At 41.5% G+C, this 12,024-nt stretch overlaps 1 protein-coding gene across 1 annotated transcript; it reads left to right on the forward strand.

Annotated features, from left to right (window-relative positions):
* Nucleotides 1–9,154: 9,154 nt before the first annotated feature.
* Nucleotides 9,155–9,727, forward strand: LOC135499351 (protein c-Fos-like). Its single transcript, XM_064790097.1, has one exon. The coding sequence runs from the start codon at nucleotides 9,155–9,157 to the stop codon at nucleotides 9,725–9,727; it is 573 nt and encodes a 190-aa protein (XP_064646167.1).
* The last annotated feature ends 2,297 nt before the right edge of the window (nucleotides 9,728–12,024 follow it).

A 12,024-nucleotide genomic window follows, 5' to 3' on the forward strand; every position in this document is an offset into this window, starting at 1 on the left:
TATTGGTTGTCTAACAGTTTGATTTCATTTTTGTTGAAAAATAATACACGAAACAGAGCTATGTAGGAATATGTGTTTTCACATACAAAATCAAGATATTAACTTCCGGTTTAAGTAATTTTTTTCATAAATTCATATAAAAATCAAAGTTCGTCTACGATTTTAAATTAAATCTTTTTACCATATAAAAAGGGGTAGAAAGACCTTGCGAAATGTGCCATTTAATGTTAAAAAATAATAGGCGAATCATAGCTAATAAGACAAACAATCTAGACTCAGGTGCTAACTTCCGGTTCAAATGTTAAAAAAATAAATAAATGTAAGTGTACAAAATATATCAGGGACGAGCCCGAAATTACTGTTTTACACCTTCTTTGCGATATTATTCTACAGAGATAATCTATAAATCCAAACATACCTACGTTTGTTAGTTGTAATGGTCCGTCGATAATTTGTCCAGATTTTTACATATTAGTGAAACACAACCAAAATTACACGAACACTTCAAACTCCACACTCGGACAGCAAACATGGACACGTCAAGATTTGTATATGCAATAAATGCTTCGGTGAAAGAATTTCTCAAAGGTGATCACGAATATAACGCCGAAGTTGACAAATCACTGATTGAGAGTCTCCTAAACGAAAATAGATTTATCGAAGCCTACTTTCTCTGTACAGAAGCATGTCAGGGATTTGCCAATTTTACGAAAAACATCCTCTTCTCCGACACGAAAGGTTTTCTGACCGTTGCAGCCCTTCAAACGTCTACGAGTAAAATGAAGGAGTGGTTTAAAGCACACGATGACCAAATGGGTTGGTTAGAGCGAAGAAACGGCAAGGGGAAGACGTATGATACATTCGATGAATATAAAACAGCGCTAAATGATTATCTCAGTGACGCATGTGTTGAAATGTGCTCAACTGTCGTAAAAAGTAGATACAAATACTACGAATACACAAAAGACGCTTCCTGTATAGGCACATACTTTCACGAAGTGCTAGCTAAGGATTACATATTCCCACACGTAGCGCGAGCACTTATTCGCTGCGATAAGAACGATGCAAAACAAGCGCCTTTATATTGTCACACATCTGGTAGAGTCCCATCACCGCGCTTACCGTTGATTGGAACGACGCCAGATTGTATCGTGTCGGTGCATGAGGACTTTAAAGACGTGTGTAAGAACTTGTGCTCGCCTGTTCAGAAAATATTGTTAAAAAATGCGAAGGAATATTACAAACACTTGCCAAAATATGATCCCGAACAAGATTTCTTAGGACTTGGTGATGTAAATCTCACAGCTGAAGAGACTACTGCAGAAATCGAAGCATCCACACATGTGGTGAAGGCAATTATGGAATTAAAGTGTTTGACGATTCCTGTGATCACACAGAACGATATGCGCGATATTCTTCTCTGCGTTGACGATTACGAATTAAGAAGCCGAAAACTTATTTCTATTCTCGATAAATGCATGGTAGACGGTAAGAAACTACCCGAAAGAATGAAACGATATGACGTTTATACGAAAGCTGGAAACCCTAAAAAGAACCACCCCCTGTTTAGCCGAACAACTCTCTTCAGTCCTATGGCAGATGTGAATAAGCACGTGAATGCAACCACGACGATTCCCACAGAATGTTATCACCACTATTATAAACCGTCTGAAATATTTACAAACACAAATAAACCAGACCGTTTGCCAATGGACGCGATACTGTGTAAACCTCGAAGGGCCGCGGCGATTCTCTACGACGTGACATCAAAGGATAACGAACCGATATTGACACATATATGGGAAAAAGAAGATGTCCCGTTCACTTTGTCACCTCAAGGATGTTTCAATGCACAAATGGAAGAACAGCGAGTCACTTTCAGTTATTATAAAGGTGAAATGCAGTCGATTTTCGTGCTACTGGTGGGTGCGGAGAAGGTCGAGGATGAGGATCACCAACAGTTGTTGAATATCTTGAACTCATCGAATGGCAACGGTGTTCTCAACGGGAGGGCGTGTCCCAAATTGACACATTGGGCTTTAGCTAACCGGATAGGCTTAATCTATGCCATAGATCTCGAATTTAAGAAATGTTATCTGCGAAACATGGAGGTATTCACAATTGAACATATAGTGAAGGCTAATGAAATAGAATTTGACGAGTCAAAGATTCCAGAATTTGTGTTCAACAGGCCCACGGGGAAGTATAGGGAACACGAACTTGTGATCACTCATGCAAATAGAAAGAATAGGAAAAGGAATTTTGTGAAAAACGCTCGGCACGAGAGACCACCTTATAGGAAGAAGATAAAAAGAGACGGTGATTACTGCGTGAAGGAAGACTTCTTACCCATGGACATGGGCTGCGTGAATAAGGAGAATGTTGTTCCCGTGTGCTATCATTCTGAACTCCTTATCCAGCCGGTACAGCGATCTGTTGATAAAAAAGCTTGCCCCAAGCAACGCAAAAAATCATTGCAATTTGTGACGAATAATGGAAACAAACAGCAGTCAAGTTCATCAAAGTTGGCTGCCCGAAAGAGTGAAAGCATGAAAAAGCCTACCCCCGCATCCACTGTCCCAAAACCTTCAACTTCAACATCCAAGGATACAAACATGTGGGAGGAGGATGATGACGCTGAACTCGTGAAAATGCTCGAAGAATGTGGGTATTGAATTAGTTACAAGGTAAAGACATTTCTTTATAATGATTTTCGAATTTATTTACACAATAAAATGTACATATGTTAACTTCCTGGTTTTATTTGTTATAATTATTTGGTCTAAATGCGGAAGTTATGATGCTAATACAGCTGGACTTAGAAAAATTTTCGAGAGTGAGAAATAAAATAGTAAATTTCGGCACAATTCGCTTCACAATGTCTTAGGGTCGATAGATCATGTTCTTATTTCGAGATTTCGTAATTTTTCGTTTCATTCTCAATGCCTGAGGGTCGTTGAAGAATCGAAGATACTCCTTTCGTTTCTCGCACTTGGATCCACCAACAGGTGGGAGTGAATCTGGCACCAGAAGTCGTCTCTTGGCCTTTGCAACACCAGCAACGCGTACTCTGTGAACATCTGAGGCGCGTGAGAGAAGCATCATCACATTATCCGTATCCACTTCACCGAAATCGTTCATCATCATACACGAAAGGGTCAAACCTTGTATGGGGGTGATAGTGGACACGAACGCAGGTACTCCGTCTGCCCTAATTGCGTACATCGCATCTTTGTCGCATTTCTTGACCTGCATATCTCTATGTTTCTGATCTTCCAATGCGGCGGCTGTCGCGGAGGGGTTTACATACACCGGGTATGTGTCGTAGGTGCTTTTGACGATCATATCCGTGATACCTGTTTTCATTGACGAGAATGTTCGTACATCCGGTGTGAAATTGAAACCTCTAGCATAGGGCGAATGATATGTTTTGTGAAAGATATCTTTCTTTTCGTTTTTCGACGGTTCGTCGTGCCTGGTGTAGTAACCGAAGAGAATCTTGTTTTGCTCGCCTTTCATGTTGATGGTTTCTTTTATCCTATTTCCCGTGATTCCCGTGAACACGTATTCGTATCTGACTTTGTTTTCGCACGCAGGGAGTGTAACGAGAATGAAAATATCATTGGCCAAGTAGGTGGTCACGCTGTCACGAAATACCTGTGGGTGCCACCTCTTGTAGCCTTCTTCATTGGCTAAGGCCAACGTGAGAGGTGCAAATTTCCCACTTGGTTTCGTCCTTCCGTCCTTTAACCATTTCTCGCAGTTGTCCAAGTGTTTCTGGTAGTGTTCGTCTACAGATGTTGTAAGAGCTTTCCTCTCACGAGCAATATCGAATTCACAGGCCTCGTGGTATCCATTGCCCAGTAGAAGCAATGATCCTGGGCTCATGGTACTGCTGATGGGAAATCTCTCTTCGGTTATAACGTGATTGAAGAGTACAGAAAACGGGGCACTTCTTTCCGTATACACTGAAACCGTGTTTCCAATGAACCCGTTGAACACACTTAGACTTAGGATTTTCTGAATCAATTTCTGAAGTTGGAGGAAGTAATATTCGGCCAATTTACTTCCAGGATAGGGTTCAATTTTGATGTTTCGGCTATCACAGACTTGTTTGAGAAGTAATTCGCGTTGAATTTTCTCCCTATCCTCCTCTTTCATCTCAACATCGACATTTTCATTTTTATTGTCCAAGTCCGACATTTCAGGCTTTTTTTCCTTTTGTTGTTGTTTTCCTACATTCGCTGCAGATGGTGGAAGTTTACTATTTCTGACAGCTGTTCGCATTTCAAACATCTCTTTCACGTCCCTTTGAGCTACCTGCTGTAATTCTCTATACACGTCGAAGATGATGTGAATATTCATGCTGATTCTGTCTCTGACAGCGCAGTGATCGTCTGAATCGTACTGTTCGGTGAATGTAAGCGAATTGAAATCCATATAGGTGCTATGAGGTAGATGCTCTGTTGCCGCCGTGGTATTTGTGTTTGTGGATGACGACTCATCGTGTTGCTGATGTTGTAACATTCTATTTCGCATCCTTTCTTGCATCAGTTTTTGCTCTTCCTGTTTCAAAAGCCAGGTATAGGCTTCTTCGATGAATGTGGCAAAGACGCAGATCTTAAATTGATCACTCGTGTTTTCGAATAGTCTATCGGCAAGAAGTTTATCGAGAGAAGTCTTTACACCTTTTATCGCTGTGTTCGTGTACTGTAGAGTGCTGGTGATCATTCAATTTTCGTTCAACTGTCTAACACGTTGGAAAGCCATGTACATTTGCATATCTGCCACTGACCGCTGTATAGAGTCTTCGAAAAGTTGGAGGTCTTCTTCCCATGTGCCGGTAGAAAATAACAAAGTAAAATCAGGCATGGCTATCAATCTGACCATATCAAGCTGCGGATTGTAGAACCATGTAATCACGTCCTTCTCCTTGCTTTGTTGCTTTTTCCACCCACCACCATTGAATCCACCGCCACCACATCCTCCGCCGTTTGCGCCGCCTTTTTTGTTCACACCCCTCTGATTCTGAGCCGCTGACGAATCAAAAAGTTCGCTGTCTTTCAAGTTATTCTGTAGGACCCGACAGTTTCTTCTGAGCTCCTTGTGCTGCTCCGTGTGAAGGAATTTCTCAGCAGGACCAATCACGTGACAAATACCCGGTACGCGTTTCTTCTTGTCTGTCATTGTATTTTTCATCACATTTGAATCATCGATCCCCATGTCAATGTCTTCACCAAGACCATCCATGAGATCGGCACTTCCCTGCGTTTTTGCCTCCTCCTCTTCAATATCGCAGAGCCTCTTCTTCTTATTTTTCATCCTCACACGTTCACGTTTTCGATTACATATCTCCTCTGCCTGTCTCGAGCGTTCTTGGATAATTTTTTCGTGCTTCTTGCTGTAGAAACCAAAATGATCAGTGAGATCGGTAGGGTTATCCTCACTTCTGATGAGTTCCATAAATTCATCTGTTTCATCCTCATCGCAGTCTTCTGGTACGAAATATGCGCTGTCAATATACAAATCATTGTACCCGTGTTCTTTGTAAAAACCAACAAAGGCCATGGTGATATTTCCTTGCGCTTCATCTGGTGTGAGAGTGGATAAGTGGCACGTATTCGTTCCGTGAGGGTATTCCTCGAGTGTTTCAATCTTTGAACGTGGGTATTGGTGGTCTTTGGTCTCTGTGTCCAAGTACACGATCCTAGCACTGGCTAAAATCGTATCTTTCACCGGTACGCGCGCAATACCATCCTTATAGGCCGCTTTCATCATCTTGTCGCACATATCGTGTTTCTGACACAATCGAAGGGCATCCATTCGATAGTTGGTGTCGTATAGTCTTGGTCGTGGAATTTCTTGGTACCGCAGAACTTCGTAACTTTTCACAGTCATCGGAATGTTGAATTCGCTGTGTAGTATGATCGAATTGTGAAGTATGGCAACTTCATCTTCAGCATCGTTGGTCCTTCGGCGATTTAAAACACTCACAACACTCACGCATCGATCTGTCTGAGTCGACACCGCATTTATTTGCTCCAAAGCGCTGTACGGAAAGTCCCCAACTGCTTTCCCCTGGGTAAAACTACCGTTGAGAAAGATTGTATATTTCTTCGTGTAGAGAGGTACCAAATTGTAGGGTAGTGCGTTGTACGTGATGAACATTTCGGTGAGTGTTAGTAGAAATCCGTAGGAAAGACCTGCTTCGTCAACTACAAACGTTGTGTGTGTAATCTGGTTGATTACCGACTTGAACGATTTGTTGCCTGAAAATCCGCTGTTTCCGCCGTTACATCCCCCTATACCACCATTTGCACCTCCTTTGGCAGAATATTTGTTGAAGAAGAAACTGCCCATCGCCTCTGATATTTGATCCATGTTAGTCATGATCAATTTTATAAATTTTTCATGACTCATGACGCTCTCATGGTTTAGCATGCTGTGTTCGCTTTCAGGTGGCTGTAGGGGTATCCCCTGCTTTTTCGCCATGGAAACCTCTTTCGCTGTGAAGCGCCTACTTATGGCTTCTTCGATAACGATATCGGGTCTGTTGGCCATAGGCTGGTGTTGTGGGTTTCCGGGTGCAAGACAGCGTCGCACGAATTTACCTATTTTCAGGTATTCCTTATCGAACTCTTCCTTACAACACATAAACAGTGGGAATATGCCTTTGAGCTCAGCACGCATGTATTTACACCAATGCTCATTGACACTCTCTTGATTGAAGCGAGTAGCATTCTGCATGAATGGACCGTCTGGTGAGAAGACTTCATTACACGCGTCAACCATATCGGGGTCAGCACTGACTTTTTGGTACACCTTTTCAACATCTTCTTTAGAAAGGCGAATGTTATTCAGTCTAAAGAGTGTGGTGGTACTACCGTTTGCCATTGGATCGTAGCTATTAGGCATAGCATAACTTTCCGTGGTATTCTGTTGATTTCTCGTATTTATGTTGGTAGAACCGGTGAACGTGGAGAATTCGTGACCAGCAGTGAACTTGCCCATGCTATTACTCTTTCCCGTGCCCGCATGACCAGTTATACCGCAGAGAACAGTTGGAAAAATGTTGGGTATGGTTTTTGTACCGGGTGGCCTGTTGTCTACGGGTTCGAGATACAATGACGGGTCTATGTCGCCTTCATTTGCCACATAATCTTGGAAAAAACGATTCAATCTGTTTATCTCCTCGTGACTCCTGTCTACGTTGTTTGATTTTTCTAACAGATCCTCAAGTACACACGTTTCGATCGATTGGTCACTTAGGGTGAAAGCATTTATCTTTTTGGCAAATGATTCGTCTATAGGCACGTTTGTAATGGTGGGTAGATTTCCAGAGCTTTGAAATTGACTGATACCGCTGTACATGGCATCGTAATCCATGATTCCGCTTCAGATTCTGCTAGGATGTCTCCTGCGCAGCGATAATTTACAATCTGGTGTCATATTTTTCCTCTAATATATTTTATATGTATTGTTACATACCGGACTGGTAGCCAAATTCATGCTCTGTGGACATATCGAACAAATTTGGTGAGTTTTCCGCACTTCAACAAAAATAACAAAACTGGGCCACGAATAGGAAGTTGGGACTTAGAAAATTTTCGAGACCAAATTTTTACCTTCCTTGTTGTGAACAGGAAGTTAGAAAAACGCTATGAATTCGCATTCTTGCATATTTTTGAAGGTGTGCGTTGGAAATTTAGTGTATTAGGGTGTTGATATTGTTTTATGAACACATATAACTCACCCCTAACCATATAAAAATGAGCTGGTGGCAATATAATTCGCTCCTGGCGGTACTAAGTGTAACGCTTTGCACGCATTTCATATATTCGCAAAAACCAACTTGTAAAATATTCTCGGTGCCTTCGCGTGTTCGGATAGGAGATGTGACGACGTTGTACTGCGTTTTCACACCCAATGTTACGTTGGAGATGGAAAAGGCGTTTTACTACCGACCGAATGTAAATTCACCTAAACCAAATGTTGTAAAACGTGTCAACGATTCACTACTGGCTGGACCATCCCATCCGGTTCATTCCCATTTCGCCCCTTCCCAAAATAAAAAAGGGGCGAAATGGGAAGGGGCGATATGGGAAGGGGCGAAATGGGAAGACACCGGACCATCCACTAACTGCGCTTGCGTATGATGTGTTTGTTAGGTTTGTTTAAGTGTGGACTTTCATGTATTTATCTCATTTTTGTCAAATTTTGAAATAATCAACAATATTAACAAACTCAGGGTTCATATTTATATATCAGGGTAAGTACGGACAAACTCACATTACTGCGTACAACATCTATCCTCTACAGAACACAATCAAACATGGCAAGTTCAACTTTAGATAACAGAAAAAGATGTTTTGCGGATTTAACAAATGTTATTGACCTAAATGCTTGTGTCGTTAAAACAAGGGTCCTACCCCCATCATTTAATGAACATCCCCCAAACCCATTTGTTACTGAAAACAGCGCTGAAGAAGGCAACGGTGATGATTCAAACAGCGATTTTAGTGTAGGGTCACTTACGTTAGAAAGATGGCAGGAGGACTGGGAATGTTCACAATGCTGCGAATATTGTGTTGAAAGATTTGGAGAAGATGCCGTTGGCTATATCTCGCAAGGTATTTTAGTGGGGTATTTACAAAACGTCGATGATGAGGCGTTTAAGAAATTCTATGACGAAACTGCGGAAAATCACGAGTGCCTGGCATGTCAAATTAAACTGGACGAAGGTGACGGGAGGGAAGAGATGTACGAAACAGTGGTGCTACACGATAATTGTACACTGGAAGATGAAATGGGCTGCGTTGAATGTGAATTTCTCATGTCGCGCTCAAATAAACGCGACGTGCAAGTTGTAGACACGATAAAGAATTTATTGTAATAAAATATCGTATTTTTAACTTCCTGGTTAAACATTTTTATTTTTAAAACACAGACAAGGACGTCATTGTTTTTGAACTTTTCAACGTCTCAGCTGCATTTTCCCCATTTGGTGTCGGTTAGTGGCCAACAATTGCAACAAAAAACAGTTTTGTGTATATTTTGTGTCCAGGATCATCGAAATCAATTCATTTGCATCGGAACCCTCACCAACATGACTAATAACAGCGAAAACGCATCATCAATATATTACCTTTTCGAGATGGACCTCCACAACCACCACCACCCGCGTATTAACCCACATTTCATAAAAGATGAAGGATCGGGACTATCTGCGATTCCGGTTCCATTGGGTATGCCGATGCAATACGAGAATATAAAGCACGAAAACATCAAAACGGAGGAAATTTATTCTGCGGTAAATGCTGAAAACACGTGTCCTATTCTCAATCCTGCTGTAACACCAAGTTCAATAGTGAAACACAAAGAAACCGTCGAAACAAGAACACCGAATGTTAAAACCGAACGTAATATCGAAGACCTTGGCTACTGGTGTGATACGCCACCAAAAAGGATGAAAAAGACCGATTATTCATCAGCAGAACAGGCTGAAAGGATGGAACTGCGAAAGAAACGAAATCGTGAAGCTGCGGCAAAATGTCGACAACGAAAGGAGCAAAGGAGACAAGAATTGGAGGAACAAGTTGCAAGACTGGAAACTGAATTGAATGAACGTACGGACGAAGTTGACGGACTAAAACAACAAGTCGATCATTTACAGACACTTTTGTGCCTGCATGCACCTACTTGCAAAATCAAAGTTGAAGGTGAATAATAAACTATAAAAAATGAATACTTTGTAAAATTATAAATTGTGAATAAAATCAAACTAAAAATATATATAATAATAACACGTATTTTATTAGTACTTCCTTATGGAACCATAATATAATTTCTACATCCTTATCGGTTTGGCATTCGCATATACCACATACCCAAAACCTGTAAAATCACCTACCCGGAAGTAAAAATACAATAGAAAATGTATTGCAACACGCTAACTTCCTCTTCAACTACCCTTACACATTTGGTCGATTTGTGTAAGGGTAAATTTTACAATGGCGAAAGGGAAGTTAGACATTTTATATAAATCCATGTACTGATATTCCGGAAGTTAGAAAAAAAGTCAGTTATCGTTCCACGATCAAAGCTGCGATGTCTGTGTCCATCACAATGCTTCCTTCTACCTCCATATCATTGAGGAAGTTTAAAAGATGTACACAAAAATGTATTACAACACCGTAACATCCGGAAAAAAGTCGCCCGAGTGGGAGTATGATTTTTTCCACCTTCGATACACCATCTCCTGAAGAGGAAGTTAGAAATTTAAATTCATAGTACATTTGGACTTAGAGAATTTTCACCAAAATATTTTTTGACTCTGAACAAGGAAGTTGGGATTGTAAAATATTTTTCATTGTATTTCAATCAAAATTTATAATTTTCCATGTGGGCGGTATATTCTAAACATCTGAATTGTCAATAATTTCTTGTAGTTCTTCGAATAAATCTTCATGATAATCTAAATCGTCTGTGTATATTGTTACTTCTGGTGGTAGGAATTCGATATCGGGGTCCTGAATGGATTCTGCATCACTACCACTGTCCACTGGTTCTTCACCGGGTTCTTCTACTTTAGCCGCTGCTGACGTTTCGCTGTCAGACCAATCCCCACCCAATTCTGCGGGAACCACAGAAGGTGAGAACCCAGGTGATAGCGGTGATCTTGGTCTTTGCGTTGATTCGGGTGGTGGCGATGGTGTCCTACTTCTTGTGTAAAGTGGATAATACGGTGAACGGGGTTTATATCTTTCGTCTATGCGAATGTATCTGCCTGTGTCGATAGAAAATCGTCGTAAATTAACTTATCATTGTTCATCTCCTCCTCGCGATTCACCATATTATCTACTTCACGACTTGTAGGCGTATTTGTATACCACTTGTGTTCATCTAAAGAGGTTTGTTCAAATTGCTTGGTGATTCGTTCCATCAACTCCGCCGTTGTTGTTTTACTAACGTATGCATCGGGTTTGAGTTTGGAAGTGAAAGAAATCGGTTTCGCGGCCTCCAGGACGACATCTCTTGTGCTCTCGACTTCTGTGAGTGTATCCTGTAGGAAATTTCTGTCGATTAATACGTTTTCATCGTCACAGAATCTTTTAATCGAGTCCTGCACTTCTGTATCACTCAGCCTTAAGTCGTCGTCGTCGTCAGAATCGGGCAACGCTGTTCGCAGTCCAATATCAATTTCACTTCCTTCGGACTTTGTTTCGATTTCAACCTCTGTTTTAACTTCCGGTTCAGTTGGTTGTTCTATCGGTTGTACGGCTTCTGGGTCAGTATCTGGATCAGAGTCGGGGTCATCTCCAGATTCTGTTTCAGATTCTGTCTCTGCACCTGTTTCTTCAGACTCAGACTCTGTTTCGGTCTCTCCCTCACCCTCAGACTCTGTTTCCGATTCTGACTCTGTTTCTGGCTCAGGCTCTGGCTCAGGTTCGGGTTCTGGTTGTGGCTCTTGTAAAGCACTTCGCGCTGCAGCTACCACCATGTCTATATGCGATGCAACGTTCAGAGGTCTGTTACCCGTATCTGCTGGCCTTCTTACGTGAATTTGCACCAAGTCGTCTATGTCAGCGCCGTTTTCTGAAACATACTCGTCTAGATAGCCCACAATATCGATCATCTCAGCTTCGTCGTTAGAGTGTTGCGTGTACATCAAATCCTTCCTCTTTTCATTCTTTGGTGTCTCTGGTTTGTTTAGAACAGAATCGTCAAGAGAAAAGAGAAAATTATTACCACTTTCTGCCCATTTCAACGCCAATTTGCTAAGTGAATAAACGAATCGCGTTGACCAGAACTCCGGTTCCATTAACGCAGCCAATTCACCCATGGTGATTGATCCTGTGTCATATGTGTTGTTCATAAACAGAGACAACCTATTACTGAGAAGCGTCATCACATCTTCTACGTTGCTCACGTGTATCAATTTATCCCTACTCTCCTGAGTGTATTTCTCAACTGCGTCAGGTTCAAAGGGATCGCTAGCCGTTTGTCCATCTCCACTCTCACATG

The sequence above is a fragment of the Lineus longissimus genome, chromosome 15, assembly GCF_910592395.1.
Source record: "Lineus longissimus chromosome 15, tnLinLong1.2, whole genome shotgun sequence".
In the NCBI taxonomy this organism is placed as follows: Eukaryota; Metazoa; Nemertea; class Pilidiophora; order Heteronemertea; family Lineidae; genus Lineus; species Lineus longissimus.